Source organism: Suncus etruscus, chromosome 1 (genome assembly GCF_024139225.1).
Source record: "Suncus etruscus isolate mSunEtr1 chromosome 1, mSunEtr1.pri.cur, whole genome shotgun sequence".
Taxonomy (NCBI): Eukaryota; Metazoa; Chordata; class Mammalia; order Eulipotyphla; family Soricidae; genus Suncus; species Suncus etruscus.
In genome coordinates this window covers 91498947-91521650 of record NC_064848.1, presented here as the reverse complement: position 1 = coordinate 91521650, position 22704 = coordinate 91498947, and the positions used below count along the sequence as shown (strand labels likewise).

General features: G+C 37.0%; 1 protein-coding gene across 1 annotated transcript in view; it reads left to right on the top strand.

Annotated features, from left to right (window-relative positions):
* COL28A1 (collagen type XXVIII alpha 1 chain) overlaps nt 1-22704 on the top strand; it is a 212355-nt gene that overhangs the window by 60741 nt on the left and 128910 nt on the right. The window contains 4 exon segments of the mRNA XM_049768871.1: nt 5771-5839; nt 15782-15850; nt 17092-17160; nt 22370-22441. Of these exon segments, the coding sequence (XP_049624828.1) occupies nt 5771-5839; nt 15782-15850; nt 17092-17160; nt 22370-22441 (279 nt within the window).

Sequence of the window (22704 nt, the reverse complement as noted above, 5' to 3'; positions counted from 1 at the left end):
AGCATCACTGGGTGTGGCCCAAAAACAAATAACCAAACCAAAACAAAACAAAAACAGGGAGACCCTACCCATGAAGCTTTGTGCTTCATGGCTCCAGGGATACTAAGTTGTCTAACCCCAGTCCCTAATAAAAGCTCTTATTGATAATGGTTGTAACTCTATCTGTAGAATTCTTTATTGTGACTAGGATGTATCTTGGGGTGCTTTTCTTTGGTTTCATATAGCTGGTACTCTTTCGGCATGCAGGATTTGATTGCATGCCATCTTTAGCTCTGGAAGTTTCTCTGTAATGATGTCCTTGAATGTTGATTCTTCCTGAGGATTTTCTTCCTGTGTCTCTGGGACACCAATGATTCTTACATTGTTTCTGTTAAATTTATCAAAGACTTCTATTTTCATCTATTCACATTCTTTGAGTATTTTTTCCATTGTCTAATCATTTGCTTTAAGGTTCTTTTAAATCTTTTATGCTATATGAAGTTGTTCTGCACCTCATCTTCCAGCTGCTGTTATTGTTTTCATTGAGCTTTTTATTGCATCTACCAAGTTTTTCAGTCCTGTTATTTCATTTGGTGTTTTCTCATTCTATTTTTGTGGTCTGTTCAGCTCCATCTATGATTTCATTGAGTCCTAAGAACATCCTCCATATTTCTACTCTAAACTCCTTATCTGAGAAGATCACTAGGTGGTTTGTTATCAGGTCATCAGAGCTGCAATCTATGCATGCTGTTGTCCTGCATTGTTTCCCTATTGACATGCTTGTAAGGTGATTTTTACTAAGTGATGTGATGGGTGGAGACAGTCTACCTTTGTGATGAGCCCTGAAGAAATTATGTTCACTGGGGTTTTCTTTGGCTGCCTCACACATAAAGCAGGAAACCATGCAGGGAGAGAAGCAGCAGTCTTTTATAATGTCCCCTTTGTGCCCAAATACATGGCAGGAATCAGCCTCCACCCTTCTTGCGCAGAGACAGCCTACCTTTGTGATAGGCCCTGAAGAGATTGTGTTCACTGGGGTCTTCTTTGTCTGCCTCATGCAGGAAAACAAGAAACCAGGCTCATCATGACTCATTTAGACTCTTCAGTTTGTTCTCAATTCAGCTTTCAGATGGAACACTTTTCAATTTAGATCTTTCACTCCTCTGGTCAAATTCTTTTGTGGCTTGTGATCATGTGAGGAGAGAACTCAAAGTTCTTACTATGACTTCTAGATCCTATTTATATCTGCTGCCATACTCCTCTTTATCTTATACTGTACTCCCTTCTGCTCATGAGAGATAGTCACACTGTTTCCTTTCTGTTGCTGGAATCTGCCAACCATGCACAGGCAGTTGCTATGCCTGGAATGATTATCCTCCAGATTTTCGTCAGATTTTACCTCCTCATTGTTGAGGCCATTTCTGGTCATCATACATAAAATTGTAGTTGGCTTCCCATTCCCTAACTTACACTTCTTCTAGCATGTAACATTATGAAAAACACTATTTATCTTGTTTATTATCTTCTACTAAAATACCAGTACTCTAAGAACAGAAATTTTGGCTTTTTTTGGTCATTGTTGTTTTGTTAGTGATTAAGACAGTTCCTGGCACAAAATTATGAGCACTAATAATATTTTCTTTGTTTTCCAAATTTATTTCATATAGAAAAGTGATATTCATTAATTTTGCTTTATGTACCTTAGATAATTTCTTGCCTTTTTTGGGGGGGGGCCCACACCTGGTGATGCTCAGTTACTTCAGGCTATGTGCTTAGAAGTCACTCCTGGCTTGAGGGACCATATGGGATGCTGGGGATCAAACCAAGTTCTGTCTTGTGTTAGCTGCATGCAAGGCAAACGCCCTACTGCTGTGCTATTGCTAGGCCCCAATTTCTTAATTTTCTTTTGGTTTTGGTCTTTGGGTCACACCCGGTTCAGGGGCTACTCCTATTTCTACACTCTGAAATCGCCCCTAGCAGGCTTGGGGGACCATATGGGATGCTGGGATTCGAACCACCATCCTTCTGTATGCAAGGCAAACACTGTACTACTGTGCTATCTCTCCGGCTCCCAATTTCTTAAATTTTTTTTTTTGGACTGGAGCCCTGAGGAGGAGGAGACAGAGGAGGAGGCGGAGGAGGAGCGCACGGCGCTGAGGAGCGACAGGCGCAGAGTGAGGGGAGGAGGGAGGAGAGAGAGCCCAATTTCTTAATTTTTAAGATAAATATTTTTTTTTATTTTTGGAGGGGAAATTTGGAAAATATATGGCTATATTTAAAGTTTACTCCTGGCCCTATTCAAGGATTACTCATGGTAGTTTATTGGGGGGAAGAATATGCAGTTCTCATGATAGAACCCAGGTTAGCCAGATGCAGGGCAAGTGCTTTATCTACTATACTATTTCTCTGGCCCCAAATTTATTTTTAATAAGATTGGTGAGGAACTGACATTAAAAAAATCAGATATTTTATCCAATTAACACCTTAAATTATAGCTATCTTATACATTATATTTTATACTTATAACTATATTATGATCCTAACAAGAAATACTGGTGATATTATTTAAAACATTCAGAATATTTGTTTCTTGTTGAAAATGACTGATATAATGTGAAGCAAATTTTCACTGATTTAACTTAAATAGCAAAAATTACTGTTGTCTATTTTAGTAAATTTGAGCTATAAACTGTATAGAAGACTTCTGCTTCATCTTGGATGGTAAAATCAGACCTCTGTATCTAGAGATCTTGGTGACTGTGCTTCTCAAGTGATGGAGCTTATGATGAAGTCTTTCTTCGTGGTTCTAGCAATTATGCTTCTTCAGTGTCATTTTAATCCATCTTCTGTAGTTGGTGGTCTTGGCCATTATGTTACTCCTAGGATGGAGCCTGGAATAAGGTCTTTTGTTATGTTTCTGGAAGACCCATTCAGTTGCGGTTGTCTCAGTCAGACCTCTGGAATTGGAGATCTTGTTTGTTGAACAAATTGTAGACCAAAAGCTAGGCTAGAGCTTTTTGTTGCTGTTGTTGTTGTTGGTGGTCCTTGGATGCATTCTGTCCAGTCCTGGTTGTAACAACCAGTCGTCTGTATATAGCGATCTTGGCTTTTGCACAGATCAAAGGGTGACATGTTTCTGATTTTGTCTTTTTTTTTTTTTTTTTTTTTGGTTTTTGGGCCACACCCGGCGTTGCTCAGGGGTTACTCCTGGCTGTCTGCTCAGAAATAGCTCCTGGCAGGCACAGGGGACCATATGGGACACCGGGATTCGAACCAACCACCTTTGGTCCTGGATCGGCTGCTTGCAAGGCAAACACCGCTGTGCTATCTCTCCGGGCCCCTGATTTTGTCTTATCGTTAGCTGATGAGGAAGGACAACTTGCTCTTAGATCAATTTGTTCCCATTTCCTCATTGTCAGGTTATTAATTTAGAACTGGCGCATGTTGGCATCAGAGCAGCATTGTGAATGCCCTGGAGGGAGTTTGGCTCCAGGAGCTGTTGTGGAGAACTCTGTCGTTTCTATGTCTGGGATCCAGGAGTCAAGGCTGGACGGTTGGTGTCTAGTTCCCTGAAGCCTAAGTTGTTTCCACATAACATACGTTCAGGGTGGGAGATGTCCCTGTGTTGTAAACAAGTATGGGTTCTTTCTTTCTTTCTTTTTTTTTTTTTGGTTTTTGGGCCACACCCGGTAACGCTCAGGGGTTACTCCTGGCTATGTGCTCAGAAGTTGCTCCTGGCTTGGGGGACCATATGGGACACCGGGGGATCGAACCACGGTCCATCCAAGGCTAGCACAGGCAAGGCAGGCACCTTACCTTTAGCGCCACTGCCCGGCCCCAAGTATGGGTTCTTATCACTAGTAGATAAGAGCTTGTTTTTACATGTACAATTTCCCCTTTGTTTAATATGTCTTTGCAGGAGGAAGTGGTGCTACATTATATTGTTGGAGGATTTGGGGGTAGAGAGAAAAGAAAACAGACACCTGACAAAAACTAAGAATATATATGCTCATACATATCTAAAAGAATAAAAGTTTCTTTTAAAAATAATGAAAAAAGATTAAATAAAAGACGTAATTATAAAAAAAAGATGTAATTAAAGGAATAAAGTGGGGCCAGGAGAGATAGCAGGGAGACAAGGCGTTTGTCCTTCCTGTAGAAGGACGGTGGCTCAGATCCCGGCATCCCCCATGGTCCCCAGTGCCCACCTGGGGCGTTCTCCAAGCATAGAGTCAGGAGTACCCTCCGAGTGCCGCCAGGAGTGACCCAAAAGAAGCAAAAACAAATCAAATCAAATAACAAAAACTAAAACAAAACAATACAAAACAAACAAACAAAAGAAACTAACAAGAATAAAAAAAGAAAAGAAAAAAGAAAAGAAAACAAAGAAAAAGGGAGAAAGTGATACCAGAGATCACTTTACATTTGGGGAGAAACAGGAAGAGGTTGTGTTATATAGGTTTATACTTATGATGAAAGTATAGGCCTCCCCATTGTCTTTTGAGATTTTCTTGTGAGGTGTGAGGTCCAGTCAGGGAGGTCTTGGGTAGAGTTCTTGCAGTGTGGGTCCTTTGGAGCTAGTTCCCATATCAAGCCACAGTCCACATTAGGGAGAGGTGATTAGGAGGGCCACATTGCATGGGTCAGTCGGGGTGTTGGTTGTATTTTCTTGCCAGGAGCGAGGTGAGAATTTGAGTGGGTGTCTCTTCACTTGGATAGTGGGTACTGGCTCGTTGGGATAGGAAGTCGGTCTTGATGCCTACTGGATTAAAAACTGAGGGCGAAGAGTTATAGTGTGGTGGGGATTTCGGGGGTGGGATTGAAGGGTGAAGGAATAGTTGGATTTCTAGAGGAGGGAGAAGGAATAGTATATGGGAAGGGTTATATAGGGTATAGGTATGGGTTGTTTGTGGTTTAGGTTTGTCCCTTAAGGAGGAATTCTATCTCTGTGTGCTCCTGTGCATATATAAACATATAGAAGTTAGCTTAGGTGTAGAGCGGTGCGGAGGGTAAGAAGTGCGCTGAGTACTAAGTATAGTACATGTAAGGAAAGGAAACTAATAGGTCAACTTTTGGGTATGTATAGGTTTCGTGTCTCGAATACTGACCATTGTGTTAGTGAGGTCTATCTATATAGGTGTTTACCCTTTTCAGTTTTGTCCACAGCACCTATATGTTAGCTTTCCTTTCCTATAGAGGAAGTAACCATGTGGTTTTTATTTGACATAGATTGAATTGATGATAGTGAGGAGGAGAAGGTGGAAGAAGAGGGACACAAGAAGGGATAATAGGAAATACAAAACAAAATAAAACATTCCAACAATAAAACACCACCAACAACAAAAATATGAAGTAATGAGAGCAAGAGCATGTTAGTTTGGTTGAACATGTTCGTTCTTTAGGCCCTGTGGTAAAAAATCTGTAGGTCTCGATTGTTGCTTCGGTGATCTGGCTGGTCATGTGCTTCAGGTCCTAAAAGAAGGCATAATCTAGAGATAAAGGGCATGTTAAAGAGTTTTATCTGGCCATTTTCATGATTCAAGCAGAGTATGGTGCCTCTTGTGACTGAGCACTGAGGAACCACCATAGGATGTTCACACTTTGTATCCTGGAACCCCTGTTCTCTCTATGCTGTTGTTTCAATTTTAGCTATAAACTGTATAAAAGAATGAATATTTCTGTGATAAACTTTGTCTAGGTTAAATTTTTATTTTTGTTTAGTATAATTACAGATTATCAAAATAAAAAAGAGTGTATTTTTATTGTTGAATTTCTAATTTATTTTTTATAGGGGGATTCGGGACCTATGGGACCTCAAGGACCAATGGGTATTCCTGGAATTGGCAGCCCAGGGGAACAGGTAATTAATTATTTTTTCTTGCCCATTGGTATAGAGTACTGTTATCCAATCCTGGTGTTCAATTAAGGCTAGTCCTACAAATACCTGTAAATATTTTTATAGTCAAATTGTGACCAACATAAAAATAAAAGTATAAAGGGATAAAGTTGTTACATCTGATTTTATTTTTTTAATTTTCTGAGACATATATTTCTGATATGTGGCTTTTAACATCAAAAGTTTGTATATTTTAGCTTCTCATGAAAATAAATTACTTGTATTGACTTTTGCATTTTTCTCCTTTGAAACTTTATGAATGATGAAAAACCCATTGTTTCTCAAATCAATTGGCTACCAACCGAAAAAATATCAAAACAGAGGCAATCACTTTATTTAGGGGACACTGTTCCAGAATAAAATTAAATTGCAGATGGATTTTATAATTAGACTCTCTTGGGCAGATGAAAGAAATGGTCTCTGAGGATGTTTCTAAATCAGGTTTGGAACTACTTCCAAAATTCTTCTACTGTAAGTTTGAAAAAAAAAACCAGATAATCAGCTAGTTCTAAATATTGAGAAGATAATATTAGTTAACATAAATGTTTTCTTTTTATAGACATATAACATTACTATCTACTTTTACTATACTTAAGGCATCATACACACAATTTCATTTAATCAAATGATGCAAACATTCACATTTTTGTTGAATATGAGCTATATAGAAAGAGACAATTCAGTTGATTATAAAACTTGTGATCAGTGTGACTTTTTGTGTAAAGAATAAATTTTTCTTTAAAATAGTAGGAGAAAGAAAGGCTTTTAAAACTTCGATAGTCTCAAATTTCCTTGCTTATATTAATTCTGGGTTACTTCTATCTTCTAACGTTTATCTATTTCCTTCCCCTTGACAGAGGTTCTAGTATAATGTAGTAGGAGGATTAAAGTGAAGGACAAGACAAGATAAATGTACAAATAAATATTTAGTCAATAATTAAGACCTAGACATCTAGATAAAACCGGGATTACATTTTATTTGTGACACCAGACATTCTCAAATTTAGTGTCATTTGTTGGTCTGAGCAGGGCTTAATTTTGATCCCCAAAATGGCTGGACAGTGAGTCCTGTTAGTCCTGGAACTTAGGTCCTATGGTGGTCCTGGCACTGAGTCACCATCAAGGAGCTAACAATGGGTTCAAAGGAAGCCAAGTTTTTCCAGATGGCCTACTGATTCTGGTCCTCCCACCTGTGGCTTTCTGTTGCCTTTCATGCTGTTTCTTGGTGTGGGTGGTTTTTCAGCTTAAAAATTAAAACAAAACACCTTTTTGACTTCTTTTGTTTTCTCACGCCTTTTCTTCTTTCCTAAGAGAAATACTTTTAAGCTACATGTATTTCTCTGCAGCTGAATACTACTAGCTAGGAGAGTGAAAGGAATTTGTAAACTTCTAGGAAAAAGCAAACAATATACTTACTCTTTTAAGACTAATGATTTAAATTATACTTAATGTTAATCTCTAAGTATGCAACTACTCATTTTCCTTCTAATCCTTACTAAAACATGTTTAATCACGAAATTCCTGTTATTAAGTCTTTTTATTTCTCTTATAGAAATTACATTTTCATTCATTTGTTTATGAGAGAACTTCTGTTTCTGACCACATATTTATAATATCCCTTAAGTGATCTAGATTTTTTACTGAGCATTTGGAATCCTGACCTCAATGTTTTAATGAAATAGGGAGAAATGTAAAAAACTATATAGCCATATGTATGTACTTCATTTTGAAATAAAATGTTCTTCAAGTTGAAGAACTTTTCTTTCTATATCATTGCATGTTACTTGTAGACTGCTATGAAAGTAAAGAGCATTTCTACTTAGAGCATCTAAATATTTATATGAAACCTTAAATTCAATAAATTATTAGACTGCTTTGTCTTCATCAACCAGAGTAAAAAAAATAATAATTAAAATAAAGAGAAAGGAACCCCTCCATTAACAATAGTGTAAACCACAATGTCAAGAAGGAAGGAGAGAAGGAGAGAGAGAGAGAGAGAGAGAGAGAGAGAGAGAGAGAGAGAGAGAGAGAGAGAGAGAGAAGAGAGAAAAGCAATTTTCCTGCCCTTGAGGGTTGGGAGGGAAACAGGAGATAATAGTGATGGTGACAGGAAGATGGTAAAGGTTGAAAAGTATGGTTACATTGTATGACTTAAATCCAACAGTTAACAATTTTGTAACCACAGTGCTTAAATAAAGCAATTTACAAAATAAAGAGAAATAGTGTAAGAATCAAGTTGCTTGCCTACATGTTGCTGATCATGTTCTCTTCCCCAGCATTGCATATGGAGCTCCAGAGCTTTCAGGAGGGAACCCTGAGCATATAGTCAGAACTAAGACCTGAGCACTGCCAGATGTAGCTGCCAAACAAAGCAACACAAAATAAACAAATAAACAACACATTTTAAAAATGAAGATCTGAAGACAGTATAGGAATTACTTGCCTTGCATGTGACAGACTGATCCCTAGTACTCCATGATTCCCTGACATCTGAGAAGAGAGCTTTCAGACACTACAATAGACTAATCAACTCCAAATAAATAATAAACAAACAAGAATGAACAGCAGTTAAAAGGAGAAACAGAGATAATGCATATAATAAAGCAATTATAACTTGTGTGGTATTAGCAAAACAAAATCTTCATTTATTTTCTCTATCATCATTCCTTTTATTTTTTCAGTAAAGATTTTGATTTTTTTACCATAGAAAACTTACAGTTTTTTAATCAAATTTTCTTATTACTTTTTATTAATAGAAGATTTTAGCGACAATAAGTTGTCTAAGTTTTCAATTATATTTAAATTGTACAATAATAATAATCTTGTGTATGTATGTAGATTAGGCCTCCCAATAAACAATCATTTTTTTTTAAATTCAGAGTCTCAGGGTCCAGGGCTACTCTGGGAAATACTTATTGTGGAAGTGTGAGCCCCCCAATATTTTAATACCTTTATTTAAATACTTTTATTACAAATATGATTGCAGTTGGGTTTCAGTCATATAAAGAACACCCCCCCTTCTCCAGTACAACATTCCCATCAACAATATCCCAAATCTTCCTCCTCCCCAGCCACCCTCCTGCCTGTAATCTAGAAAAGCTTCCTATTTCCCTCATTCATTCACATTGTTAGGATAGTTCTCAATGTAGTTGTTTCTCTAACTGCACTCATCACTCTTTGTGGTGAGCTTCAGGTCATGAGCTGGACCTTCCAACCCTTCTCTCTTTTGTTTCTGAGAATTATTCCAAAAATGTCTTTTATTTTTCTTAAAAAACTATTCTGCGTCTATCTCTCTCCTTCTGGCTTATTTCAATCAGCAAATAGATTCCATGTACATTCAAGTATAGGAAAATTTTGACTTTGTCTCTCCTGACGGCTGCATAATATTCCATTGTGTATATGTACCACAGTTTTGTCAGCCATTCATCTGTTGAAGGGCATCTTAGTTGTTTCCAGAGTCTGCCTATTGTAATTAGTGTTGCAATGAATATACATGTGAGGAAGGGATTTTTGTATTGTATTTTTGTGTTCTTAGGGTATATCCCTAGGAGTGGTATAGCTGGATCATATGGGAGCTCAATTTCCAGTTTTTGGAGGAATCTCCATATCACTTTCCATAAAGATTGGATTAGATGGCATTCCCATCAGCAGTGAATAAGAGTTCCTTTGTCTCCACATTCCTGCCAGCACTGCTTGTTCTCATTCTTTGTGATGTGTGCCAATCTCTGTGGCAAGAGATGGTACCTCATAGTTGTTTTGAAATGCATTTCCCTGATGATGAGTGATATGGAGCATTTTTTCATGTGCCTTTTGGCCATTTGTATTTCTTTTTTGAGAAAGTATCTGTTCATTTCTTCTCCCCATTTTTTGATGGGATTAGATGTTTTTTTCTTGTAAAGTTCTGTCAGTGCTTTGTATATTTTGAATATTAGCTCCTTATCTGATGGGTATTAGGTCAATAGTTTTTACCACTCAGTGAGTGGCTCTTGTATCCTTCCTGGGCATTGTTTCCTTTGAGGTGCAGAAGCTTCTTAGCTTAATATATTCCCATCTGTTTATCTTTGCTTTGACTTGTTTGGAGAGTGCTGTTTTCTCCTGAAAGAGGCCTTTGGACTCAATGTCATGAAATGTTTTACCTACATTGTTGTTTTACATATCTTATGGTTTAAGGTCTGATATCAAGGTCTTTAATCCATTTGGATTTTACCTTTGTACATGGTATTAACTATTAACTGGGGGTCTGAGTTTGCTTCTTTGCAAGTGGTTAACCGATTGTGCCAACACCACTTATTGAAGAGGCTTTCCTTGCTCCAGAGGATTTCTTGCTTCTTTATCAAAAACTAGGTGATTGTATATCTGGGGAACATGATCTGAGTATTCAAGCCTATTCCACTGATCTGAGGGTCTGTATTTATTCCACTACCATGCTGTTTTAATAACTATTGCTTTGTAATGCAGTTTAAAGTTGGGAAAAGTAATGCCTCCCATATTTCTTTTTCCAAGGATTGCTTTAGCTATTCAAGGGTGTTTATTGTTCCAAATGAATTTCAAAAGTGTTTGACCCACTTCTTTTAAGAATGTCATGGGTATCTTTAGAGGGATCATTATAAATCTGTACTATGCTTTGGGGATTATTGCCATTTTAATGATGTTAATCCTGCCAATTCATGAGCAAGGTATGTGTTTCCATTTCTGCGTGTCCTCTCTTATTTCTTGGTGCAGGGTCTTATAGTTTTCTTTGTATAGGTCCTTAACATCTTTAGTTAGGTTGACTCCAAGATATTTGAGTTTGTGTGACACTAATGTGAATGGGGTGACTTTTTAAATGTCCATTCCTTCTCCATAATTATTGGTGTATAAAAAGGCCATTGATTTCTGTGTGTTAATTTTGTAGCCTGCCACCTTGCTATATGAGTCTATTGTTTCTAGAAGATTTTTGGTAGAGTCTTTAGGGTTTTCTAAGTAGAGTATCATGTCATCTGCGAACAGTGAGAGCTTGTCTTCTTCCTTTCCTATCTGGATTCCCTTGATATCTTTTTCTTGCCTAATTGCTATAGTAAGTACTTCCATTACTATGTTGAGTATGAGTGGTGAGAGAGGACAGCCTCGTCTTGTACCAGAATTTAAAGGGAAGGCTTTTAGTTTTTCTCCATTGAGGATTATATTTGTCTTTGGCTTGTGGTAGATGGCCTTAACTGTTTTGAGAAAGGTTCCTTTCATTTCCATCTTGCTGAGAGGTTTTTTTTTTTTTTATCAAGAATGGGTGTTAAAACTTATCAATTATTTTCTCTGTGTCTATTGATAAGATCATGTGATTTTTATTTTTCTTGTTGTTGATATTGTGTATTATGTTGATAGATTTACAGATGATAAACCATCCTTGCATTCCTGGGCTCAAGCCTACTTGATTGTAGTGAATTATTTTCTTGATGAGGCATTGAATCCTATTTGCCAGAATTTTGTTGAGGATCTTTGCATCTGTTTTCATCAGGGATATTGGTCTGTAATTTTCTATTATGGCAGCAACTCTGTCTGGTTTTGGTATCAAGGTGATGCTGGCTCCATAAAAGCTGTTTGGATGTGTTCTCATTTTTTTAAGTTTCATGAGAGAGCCTGGCAAGGATTGGTAGAAGTTCCTCTTGAAAGGTTGGAAAGAATTCATTAGTGAATCCATCTGGGCATTGGGCTTTTGTTTTTGGGCAGACATTTGATTACCGTTTTAATTTCCTCAATACTGATGGGAGTGTTTAGATATTCTACATCTTCCTTATTCAACCATGGAAGCTTATAAAAGTCCAAGAATTTATCCATCCATTTCTTTCAGGTTCTTATGTTTATGGCATAGAGTTTCTCAAAGTAGTCTCTAATTACCCTTTGAATCTCTGCAATATTTGTAGTGATCTCCCCTTTTCATTTTTAGTGTGGGTTATTAAGTTTCTCTCTCTTTCTTTGTGATTTTTGCCAATGTTCTATCAATCTTGTTTATTTTTTCAAACAACCAACTTCTGCTTTTGTTGAACTTTTGGATTGTTTTTTGGGTTTCCAATTGATTGCTGTCTGCTCTAAGCTTTGTCATTTCCTTCTCTCTTCCTATTTTTGGTTCCTTTTGTTGATAATTTTTTAATTTTATAAGCTGAGTCATTAAGCTATTCAGATATACCCCTTCTTCCTTCCTGGTGTGTGCTTGCAAAGCTATGAATTTTCCTCTCAGTACCACTTTTGCTGTGTTCCATAGATTCTGATAGTTTGTTTTCATTGACATTTGTTTCCAGAAAATTTTTGATTTCCTCTCAGACTCATTGGTTGTTCAGTAGCAGGATGTTTAATTTCCAGTTGTTAAAATTTTTCTTCTTTGTCTCTTTGTAGTTCACATCTAATTTTAGAGCCTTGTGGTCAGTGAATGTAGCCTGCAAATTTTCTATCCTCTTGATTTTATGCAGGTATGTTTTATGTGCCAGCATGTGGTCTATCCTGGAGAATGACCCATGTACATTGGAGAAGAATATGTATCCAGGTTTCTGGAGATGGAGTGTCCTATATATATCTACTAGGCTTCTTTCTTCCATTTATCTTTTCAGGTATAGTATATTTTTGTTGGGTTTCAGTCTGACCTATCAAGTGTTGACAGGGCTGTGTTGAGTTCTTCCACAATTATTGTGTTATTATTGATGTCCTCTTCCAAATTTGTCAAGAATTGTATTAGATATCTTGCTAGTCTCTCTTGGGTGTGTATATGTTTAGTAGTCTGATTTCTTCCTGTTGCATATATCCCTTGATTAGTATGAAGTGTTCATCTTTGTTCCTTACAACTTTTCTGAGTTTAATGTTTGTGTTTTCTGATATTTATATGGCCACCCCAGCTTTTTTAAGGATGTCGTTTGCTTGGATGATTTTCTTCCTTTGATTTTGAGTCTATGTTTGTTCTGACTATTTAAGTGTGTTTTTTGTAGGCAGAAGAAGGTTAGATTCATCTTTTTGATTCATTTCGGCACTCTGTGTCTCTTAATTGGTGCATTTAGTCCATTGACATAGAGGGCGATGATTGTCCTGGGATTTAATGTCATCTTTGTGTTTAAGTTTGGTGTGTCTGTTGGTCTGTCTTATCTTAAAGTAGACCTTTCAGTTTCTCCTTTAAGGCTGGTTTTGCATCTGTAAAGTTTCTGAGCTTTGCTTATCCATGAAGCTATGTATCCTTCCTTCAAATCTGAACATGAGTCGGGCTGGGTACAGTATTCTAGGTGAAGCATCCATTTTATTCAGTCTTGTCACAATATCCCACCACTGTCTTCTGGCCTTGAGAGTTTCTTGTGACATGTCTGCTGTAAATCTTATGGATGCTCCTTTGAATATAATTTTCCTTTTGTATCTTTCTGCTTTCAGTATTCTATCTCTATCTGTGTGATTGTCACTGTGCCTAGGATGTGTCTTAAGGTGCTTTTCTTTGGGTCTCTTTAAGCTGTTACTCTTTGGGCATGCAGAATTTAGTTGCATCAGTTTTAACTCTGGGAGTTTATCTGTAATATTGTTCTTGACGGCTGATTCTTCCTGGGGATTTATTCCTGGGCCTCTGGGATTCCAATAATTCTTATGTTGTTTCTGTTGAATTTATTGAACATTTCTATTTTCATTTGTTCAAAGTCTTTGATTTTTTTTTTACATTGTCTGATAATTTGCTTTGAGGTTCTTTTCCAATCTCTGCTGTATGGAGTTATTATGCATCTCATCTTCCAGCTCACTAATTATGTCTTCAGCTGTTGTTACTCTCTTAGCAAAGCTTTCCATAGAGTTTTTCATTTTCTCAAGTGCATATTTCAGTCCTGTTATTTCAGTTTGGAGTTTTCTGATTTCTATATTTGTGGTCTATCTAGATTGATCTATGCTTTCTTTGATTTCTATGAACATCCTCCATATTTCTATTCTAAACTCCTTATCTGAGAATTTAATTAGGTGGTTGGAATTTTTTTGGTCATCAGAGTTGCCATCTTCATTCTCTATGCATGTTGTTGTCCTGTGTTGTTTCCCCCATTGCCACACTTGAAGTGTGATTCTTACTCTGTGTTGTGACAGGTTTCATGTTCTATAAGAAGTGTGCAGCAGCGAAGCGAAGCAGAGAAGCCACACTTTTATTTACTATGTTTTATGAGATGTGCTCCTCTGGGCCCAACCTGTTTAGGTGTTGTTTTCAAACCCCCAGCGCTCAGGTGCCCTAGTAGTGGCTTCGTCAGTGGTGGCGACTCGGACTCACCCCTGTTCAGGTGTGTCCAGGGCACTTCAGACTCCCCTTTCTTCAGAGATCCTAGGCAGGGATTGGTTTCAAATACATGGTTCTCAGGTGCCCTCAGTGAGCCCCAAATTTTAATGCCTCGTCTGACAATGTTTTTTTGCAGGTTCTACTTAGTTGGGGTCTATCAAGTCCATTCTATCTAATAGCGTTGGGAGAATCATATGGTGCTAGAGGTCAAACTTAGGGCCTAGAACATGCATGGTATTTATACTAATCCTTTGACCTTTGAGCTATCTCTCCTGTTCTTGTATTAATTATTCTAATCTTCATTTACCTAATATAAACTATATAGAAATTTCTTAAAGAAAAGTGTAAATCAAGAGATATAATGTGTTTTTCATTCCACGCAGGTCAGCTGGGCTGCAAGAATAGAACAGGATATGTAGGTTCTTTCTCAGCTAATATGTAGTCAGAATAGCTTTGGGTCCTATAATGTTGGCAAACTGACTCTCTTCCCTGTAAAATTTCTACCCTGGCCATAGTTTATTCCCCTTCCTAGGCCAAGAATGAATGATCAATTTTCTATTATTGCTTCTCTTTGTATAGCCTCTACTTTCCTGGAATTTTACTTGACATTTACACTCTATAATGGAGTTAAATTTTTCTTCTATACTTCTTGACAGAATCCAGACTAGTACCACTCAACTGTCTCACACCTAGATAACATATTGCTAAATAGAGGAAAAAAATGTGGCCTTTGTGCTGAAAAACTCTTGTTTCTTGGCTTTCACAATCCATTTCAGTTTTCTCAGGCAAGAGTGAGACACTTGTCCCTAGTGTCTCAAAACAAATTCAGTATCTCCATGGTATTTATTGCAATAAATTTTTGCAATTCCTTTTGTAGAATTTGACAAAGATAAAACAACCTACACTCTCCCATTTTCCATAGTATCTCTTTATAAGAGATACTTTATAAGAGTACTTCCAAAGAAGTACTCTTACCAATACTGTCATTTCTTAACCTTTGTAACTAATTTTTTTTCATATGAATGAAAATCAAGAGTTTGAAATTCATCTCGTGTCTTTTGGCCATTGTGTCCTAGGGGTAAAATTTAGCATAGTGATAAATATTGTTTAGTACAGAAAAGATAGGTTCACCTGTGTAAGAGTGGGAAGTGAAAAAAAGCCAACAAGATCTAATTTTTTATTACTGAAAACTCAAGTGCTAATTGTTCATTATATCCAAGCCTCTTTATTTCAGGTAGTCTTCCAACCAAAGGTACTTTCCTTCTACATGATCTACTCTATTCACGTGACTTCATCCATTGGTGAAGTGGTGCAAGAATTGAATGGGCTTATATCAAATGGTGCACATTTTTATCATTCACATTCCATTGTTGAAAATCTAGTCCACATGACACCAACTAGCTATACCAATGCCTGGTAGATGAGGTCTCTATAGAGAGTCAGCTAAAATTTCTCTTACTAAGAAAAATGGGAAGAACGCATTTGATGGTTCCAATAGTAGTCTGATAACTTATTTAAAAATAATTAGTGTAAGTACTCTGTTATAGGATCTGAACTATATATTTATCATCTGAAAGTGCTCTTAATCATATTTCTTTATTTCAATGCCATTTATTAATTATAATTTATTATTTTAATTATGTATTTATTTATAGGGTATTCAGGGACCAATTGGTCTTCCAGGTCCTCAAGGACCCCCAGGACAAGGTTTACCTGGTTCTAAGGTAAGTTTCTAAACAGTAACAGAGCTGAGTATATTTGTAGTGTAATTGTTATTTTGGGCCACAGGAAGATAGCTGACAATTATTACATTAAGTAAAATTTCTACATAATGTAAAAAGATACTTATAGTGCTAATGGTTTAAATATGTATTCCTTATTTTCTTAGGAACTATAATCTACCCTTATTTTATTTCACTTTCATTATGAGATCCTATTCAAGTAAGTCACATAGTAATATTTGTAGAGACTACCAGTGGTTACATACCTCTCTGAATTTGCTAATTTTTATTCTCAGTAGTACTCCAACTATAGACAGTTACTAAATTAAGTTAAAGATACATAGTTAGAAATATCCTAAGAAATAAAACATTTCTATAAATTTGAGAACCTAATTATCTTTCAAGTTATAACTATTATTTATCTTCTGAGGAATGTAGAACACTTAGTTTATAGCTGTTGTCCTTGATATTGTTCAAAGGATTATGAGTCTTTAAATAGCAACAATCATCCTTTGAGACTATTCACTTTTGAACATACTCTTGAAAAATTCCCATGAGAGAAGCTGCCCAGCTGAATAACTCTCCTTAAGATTTTTAATTTGAGACTGACCATAAAAACCTCAGACATTACATTCTGTTTGTTTATGCTATTATTTTTGAGAAGGAATCAACTTGATTCATGTCAACTTTAGTTCTGTATTTGAACTGCTCTCTTAAAATAGAGGAAAGGGTCATTAAAATAAATTCTGAGTATGTTATTGATTCTATAGCCTGTATTTAAACCAAACTATTATATAGTCCAGTAATGATGAAAAATCTATTCATTTGAAGTAATTTCAAGCAATAATCTATTTTTCTTGATATTAATATATATGCATATGTAGTTTATAATTTGAACAAAATAAACTCAGTTTATCTTATTTTACTAATACAGAACAGCTCAGAGTTGGAGATATAGTATATGGCTAAGGCATGTGCCTTGTATGTGGCTGACCCCATTGTGATCTCCAGCACCTGATTGGCCAAAAATGACCAAGTGGGGTTCCTAGACTTCCTGAGAACAACTTGGGAGTTCTCCTCCCGACTCCAGAAAAGAAAAAAAAACCCAAAATACTAAAAACAAAAGACATTACTTATAAAATAAGTGGAAGAACTATATAATTTTAATTCTGCTACTGTAGTCAAGTCCTTCTTGACTAATAATAAGAAAGACTAATAATAAGAAAATACTCTTTCCTTATTAGGGAGAAGAAGGCCACAGAGGACCCACAGGCCCTAGAGGACCAATTGGAATTGGAATACAAGGTCTAAAGGTGAGTTAACTATGCTGGTCAAATGTTTAGTTGGGGGGGGGGCATGGTTGGAGACAGCACAATGGGGTAGGGTGCTTGTTTTGTGTGCTACCAACCCATTTTCAATCTTTGATACCCCATATCATCCCCTGAGCACTACCAGGAGTGATCTCTGATTTCAGAACCAGAAATAAGTTCTGGGTACTACTAAATGTGACTCCAAAATCAAATAACCCCCTCAAACCAGTTTAGATAATCTCTATATAATTTACTACTATATATTTTTATATTTAACACCTTGCAGTTCATGCGTCATATGTTATTTCAAGAGTAAAAACTTTTTCAAAAAATGGCCTGATATTCAACTCCTCACTTAAGAGTAAACAAAGTACTTTTTGTAAACTATAGTTAAACAAAAATGTTTGCATTAGAGAATTTTTCTCAACATAGATTCTTTTAGAATAGTATTGTCTACTGCATGACAAACCATAAAGTGCTCAAAATATAGTAGAATTTCAGTAAAAGTTTCTTCTTTTGAGCTCAGCTCAAAAGCTACTTTCTTAGAAATTCATTTCCAAAATTTAAATTATAACCACCTCACTACTATTGCTCAGTTCATGTATATTGCAACCCAGTTTATTTTCCTCATTACCAATTGGCTCATCTTGTATTTAATTTGCATGTTTCCTGAATTGCATTTTTTTTTTTTTTTTGGTTTTTGGGCCACACCCGGCATTGTTCCTGAAAGTCTGCTCAGAAATAGCTCCTGGCAGGCATGGGGAACCATATGGGACACCGGGATTCGAACCAACCACCTTTGGTCCTGGATCGGCTGCTTGCAAGGCAAACGCCACTGTGCTATCTCTCCGGGCCCGTTTTTTTTCTTAATGTACCTAAAAAGCTACTGCTTGGCACTGAAGATTCTAGATATGTGTGGTTAAATACATTTTCAAAATGTGGAAGATATGGAGTGAGATGTGCTATAAGTATAATGTACCTACCGGATCACAAAGAGAAGTGCCAAAACAGATAAATTAATAATATGTTTGTACTTACATTACATGCTAAAATAATATTTAAGATACATTAGAGTGATACTAGGATTATTAGAATATTTTTGACATAAAAGGGACATGGGTATCTCCTTTGCATATCTTAGTGGTATTCTCTTAACATCTATAACTCTTTTTGAATATGCTCTTATATAGTGATAATTTTGCCCACTGTTTCCCCACCCCTTTGGGATCTGTTCAATAAGGAATTCTGTAAGAAGAGTCTCTCTGTATAGAATTCATGTTAGAACTAAGTTACGGGGAATGGTGGACTTGTTCCCTCGACCCCTAGATGTAACAACAATATCTTATGGCATTGTTCCTCTTTTGCATAGGCACATTTAAAATGGGAAAATATTACATTATGCAAACAAATTCTTATTTAGTAGAGATGGGAGCACAAATTTTGTAATGCAGTTAGGCCATATATCCTGAACATTGGCATAACTTGGCTTAGGCCTCAGAAAAATGGGCATTGCCTATACACCCCTGAACCATGGATACCATCTATGGAAACAACCACAATTTTCTGTAACATTACCAGGAAGTAAACCTCTACCAGGGAACACCCTACCATTGCTCTGGCATTGACTTACTCCAAAGTGTGCTCTCTTAACACCCAGATGACTTAGCAACAGCAACAACCTGCTTGCAGGGCAGATATCTCTTCATCTAATGGTGAAGTGAAACTAGAGGATGCTCCACATCAACCTCACTCGATGAAGGAATCTTTCAGGAACCTGACACCAACAACAGCTAATGTGCGAAAAAAGTTTCACCTGGACCAGGGAGAATGACTCAGGGACAGCCTGGTATGCCTGGAGCCCAGAGTCAGTCTTATGCCAGAAAACTTCAGGGGTGAGGCCTCCTTGTAATTAGGCCAACGCTTTTTTTCCATTTTCCCCATATTTTGCTGAGCCTATGCAAACAATGGCGATTGCCACTCTCACACTGTTACTACTGTATTTTTTTTTAACACTTATCATTTAAGAAAGAAAGAAACAAAAACAGCTTACTAAACTTAAAAAAATTACAGTTGTGTCTGGCGCTAAAGGTAAGGTGTCTGCCTTGCCAGTGCTAACCTAGGACGATGCCCGGCGACCCATATGGTCCCTCAAGCCAGGAGCGACTTCTGAGCGCATAGCCAGGAGTAACCCCTGAGCGTCACTGGGTGTGGCCCAAAAACAAACAAACAAACAAAATTACTGTAGTAAAATGAATGTCTTGAATAGAGGGAGTGGATGGGAAGAAGGTAGTGGAGCATTGGTGGTGGGAATGATGCACTGGCGAAAGGGGGTGTTCTGTTTATGACTGAAACCCAACTACAATCATGTTTGTAATCATGGTGCTTAAATAATTTATATTAAAAAAGAAACAAAAACAAAACAAAACAAAACAAATTTCCCCCTCAAAAAAAAAAAGAATATTTTTCTGTTATTTTAGGTAGTAAAAATAAAAATTTTATTATATATATATATATTTATTTTTTTTTGTTTTGTATTTTGTTTTTCGGGCCACACCTATTTGATACTCAGGGGTTACTCCTGGCTAAGCGCTCAGAAATTGCCCCAGGCTTGGGGGGACCATATGGGACGCCGGGGGATTGAACCGCGGTCCCGATCTTTCCTTGGCTAGCGCTTGCAAGGCAGACACCTTACCTCTAGCGCCACCTCGCCGGCCCTCTATTATAATTCTTTTTACTTATATTTTTAATATTTTATTTATTATGATTATTTTTATTTTGACTTGGAGCACACCCTTAAAGTGCTTAGAGATGATTGATTCTTTGGCTTTTTTTGTTTGTTTTTGGCCCACACCTGGTGATGCTGGGAGTTTTCTTGGCTATGTGTTCAGAAATAATTCCTGGCTTGGGGGAACATATGGGATGCCAGGGAATCAAACCGCAGTCCATCCTAGGTCAGTGTGTGCAAGGGCAGGTGCCCAACCGCTTGCACCACTGCTCTGGCCCCTACAGATGTGCTATCTTTGTGCTCAGTAGTGATTTCTTTTTTTGTTTGTTTGTTTTTGAGTCACTCCCTGCAGCGCTCAGGGGTTACTCCTGGCTCTATGCTCAGAAATCGCTCCTGGCAGGCTTAGGGATCCATTTGGGATATTGGGATTTGAACCACCAACCTTCTGCATGAAAGACGAATGCCTTATCTCCATGCTATCTCTCCGGCCCCACTGTAGTGATTTCTATTTTGGGGAACCTTATGTGGTGCTGGAGATTTGAAATAGGGTCTCAGCCATTGCAACAGCAGGCAAAATAAGTGCCTTACCTTTTATACTGTATTTCTGGCCCCTTCTATAAACATTTTTAGTAACCTGAATGAAAAACTTTAATTACATAGAGATATTTATGTTTTTATTGGATAGTGCTATTCTACTAGAACAGGGATTTTGTTCCCTAGTTTATTATTGAATCCCTAGTTTGGAGAATATAAAAGCACTAAATAAATACTGCTAAGTAAATGAATGAATCCTTTCTTCCTCTTTCATGTTACTAATAGAAAAACATAATTATAGATGTTAAAATATAATTATATACTAACAATGGTATGGTTTTGATGTGCTACAGAATGTCCTAAGTACTACATATATGTCTACAATGCTTGTAGTGCATATATGTATATAAAATGTGATGTCATATGTTGTTTCAGAATAGGAAATTGTAAAGTGGTGGAATGTGCATTTCACAATATCCAGAGGGAAAGAGATCCCAGGTCCCCAATCTGGGTAGGATAAGAGACGGAAGTTCGGCAGCAATTCCAATGCAGTAAATAATGCATACACAGTTGGGAAGGAATAGCTGGCCAGAAACTCACACTGCAAGCTGTTCATCCACAAGCCAGTCGCTCAACCACGTGGAACCACAAGCCAAGATGGCAGCTTCCCCTCCAGACCTCCAAAGCAGCCTTTATTGGGAAAAACAAAACCACCCCCAAAGGGGAGGGGATAAAGCCAGATGAAGAAGCAATGGGGGAAACATCTTCTTAACATGTAAACCAAAGGAACCAATTGAGAGACATCTAATTAGAAGGCGAATGAGGACCAATCCAAAGGCCTTTACCAAGAAAAATAGAGAATAGAAACTTTTAAAGCAAAATAATTTAAATTCAAACTCCATCACTAACTAGATATATAATCTCAAGCTAAATTCACTACAAAATATATTTGCTAACCCAACTTAATTAAAAGGAACTTTCCCCCATATTTATTCTATGTATGTTTTAGAGAAAATGCACTATATAGCTGAGAGCACCAGCCTAGAATACCAGTTCTTGTCCTCATCTTTGCATATAAAATTCACTGTTACAAGCCTAGAGTAAGTAAGGCTTTTGCTTTGCATATGGTCAACCTGGATTCAATTGCCTGCACCACATATGGTCCCCTGATCACTGCCAGGAGTATTTCCTAAGAGTAGAATCAAGAATAACCTCTGAGCATTGACTGGTGTGACCCCAAAACAAAAACAAGATAAAAATTACTGTCATGAATATTGCATTTATCTTTATTAAAAGTTTTTTTTTTTTTTTTTTTTGGTTTTTGGGCCACACCCGGTAACGCTCAGGGGTTACTCCTGGCTATGCGCTCAGAAGTTGCTCCTGGCTTGGGGGACCATATGGGACACCGGGGGATCGAACCGCGTTCCGTCCAAGGCTAGCGAAGGCAAGGCAGGCACCTTACCTTTAGCGCCACCGCCCGGCCCCTAAAAGTTTTAATGCTTACATTTTGCTTTTTTATTAGTGAAAAGGATAGAAAAATTATGTAATATAGTTATATCTTTATATTTTATGTTTTCATCTATATCTAATCCATTTATTTAATTGTTCTATGGTACATATTGTATAAAACATGCTTTTTTGTATTTATTAATATTACTGTTGATGAATATAAATCACTTTCTATTTTTTGCCTTTGCAAAAATGCTTCCATAAACATTTTATGTGTTTTCTTTTATATAAATAAGAATGCAACTTTCCTACTTATTAATGTGAACAGAGCTACAAAGAATTGGAAGATCAATTCAAAAGTCAAATATTTTACCAAATATTGTCATATTTCTCAGCTCAATGACTTTTCTCAGACACAACATGATATAGCCAATTTCATTCATCTAAAAATGGAGACTCACAATATACACCAACTTCTGAGTAATGAAATCTTTCATTCACTAGGGAGAGCCAGGCTCAGTAGGACTCCCAGGAGAGCCAGGAGTACCTGGAGAAGATGGAGCAACAGGGAAGAAGGTAACATTGGTTTTCTTACATTCCTGTAATAAAATCTATTAACCACACAGAAATTTTGGTCCTGAAAGAATTCAAATTAAACCTTTGAAAACAAATTTAGTTTTTATGAGGAAAAAAACTCTCTAGAATTCTAAATTCCTGTTTTACTTGTACCAGATAGAAATGTTAAATAATACCTCCTACCCTCTCTCTTTTTTATATCTGGATTTTTAGCCATAGTGCATTCTGGTGACCTAGTTCCTTTAGGATTCCTAGAAAGCACT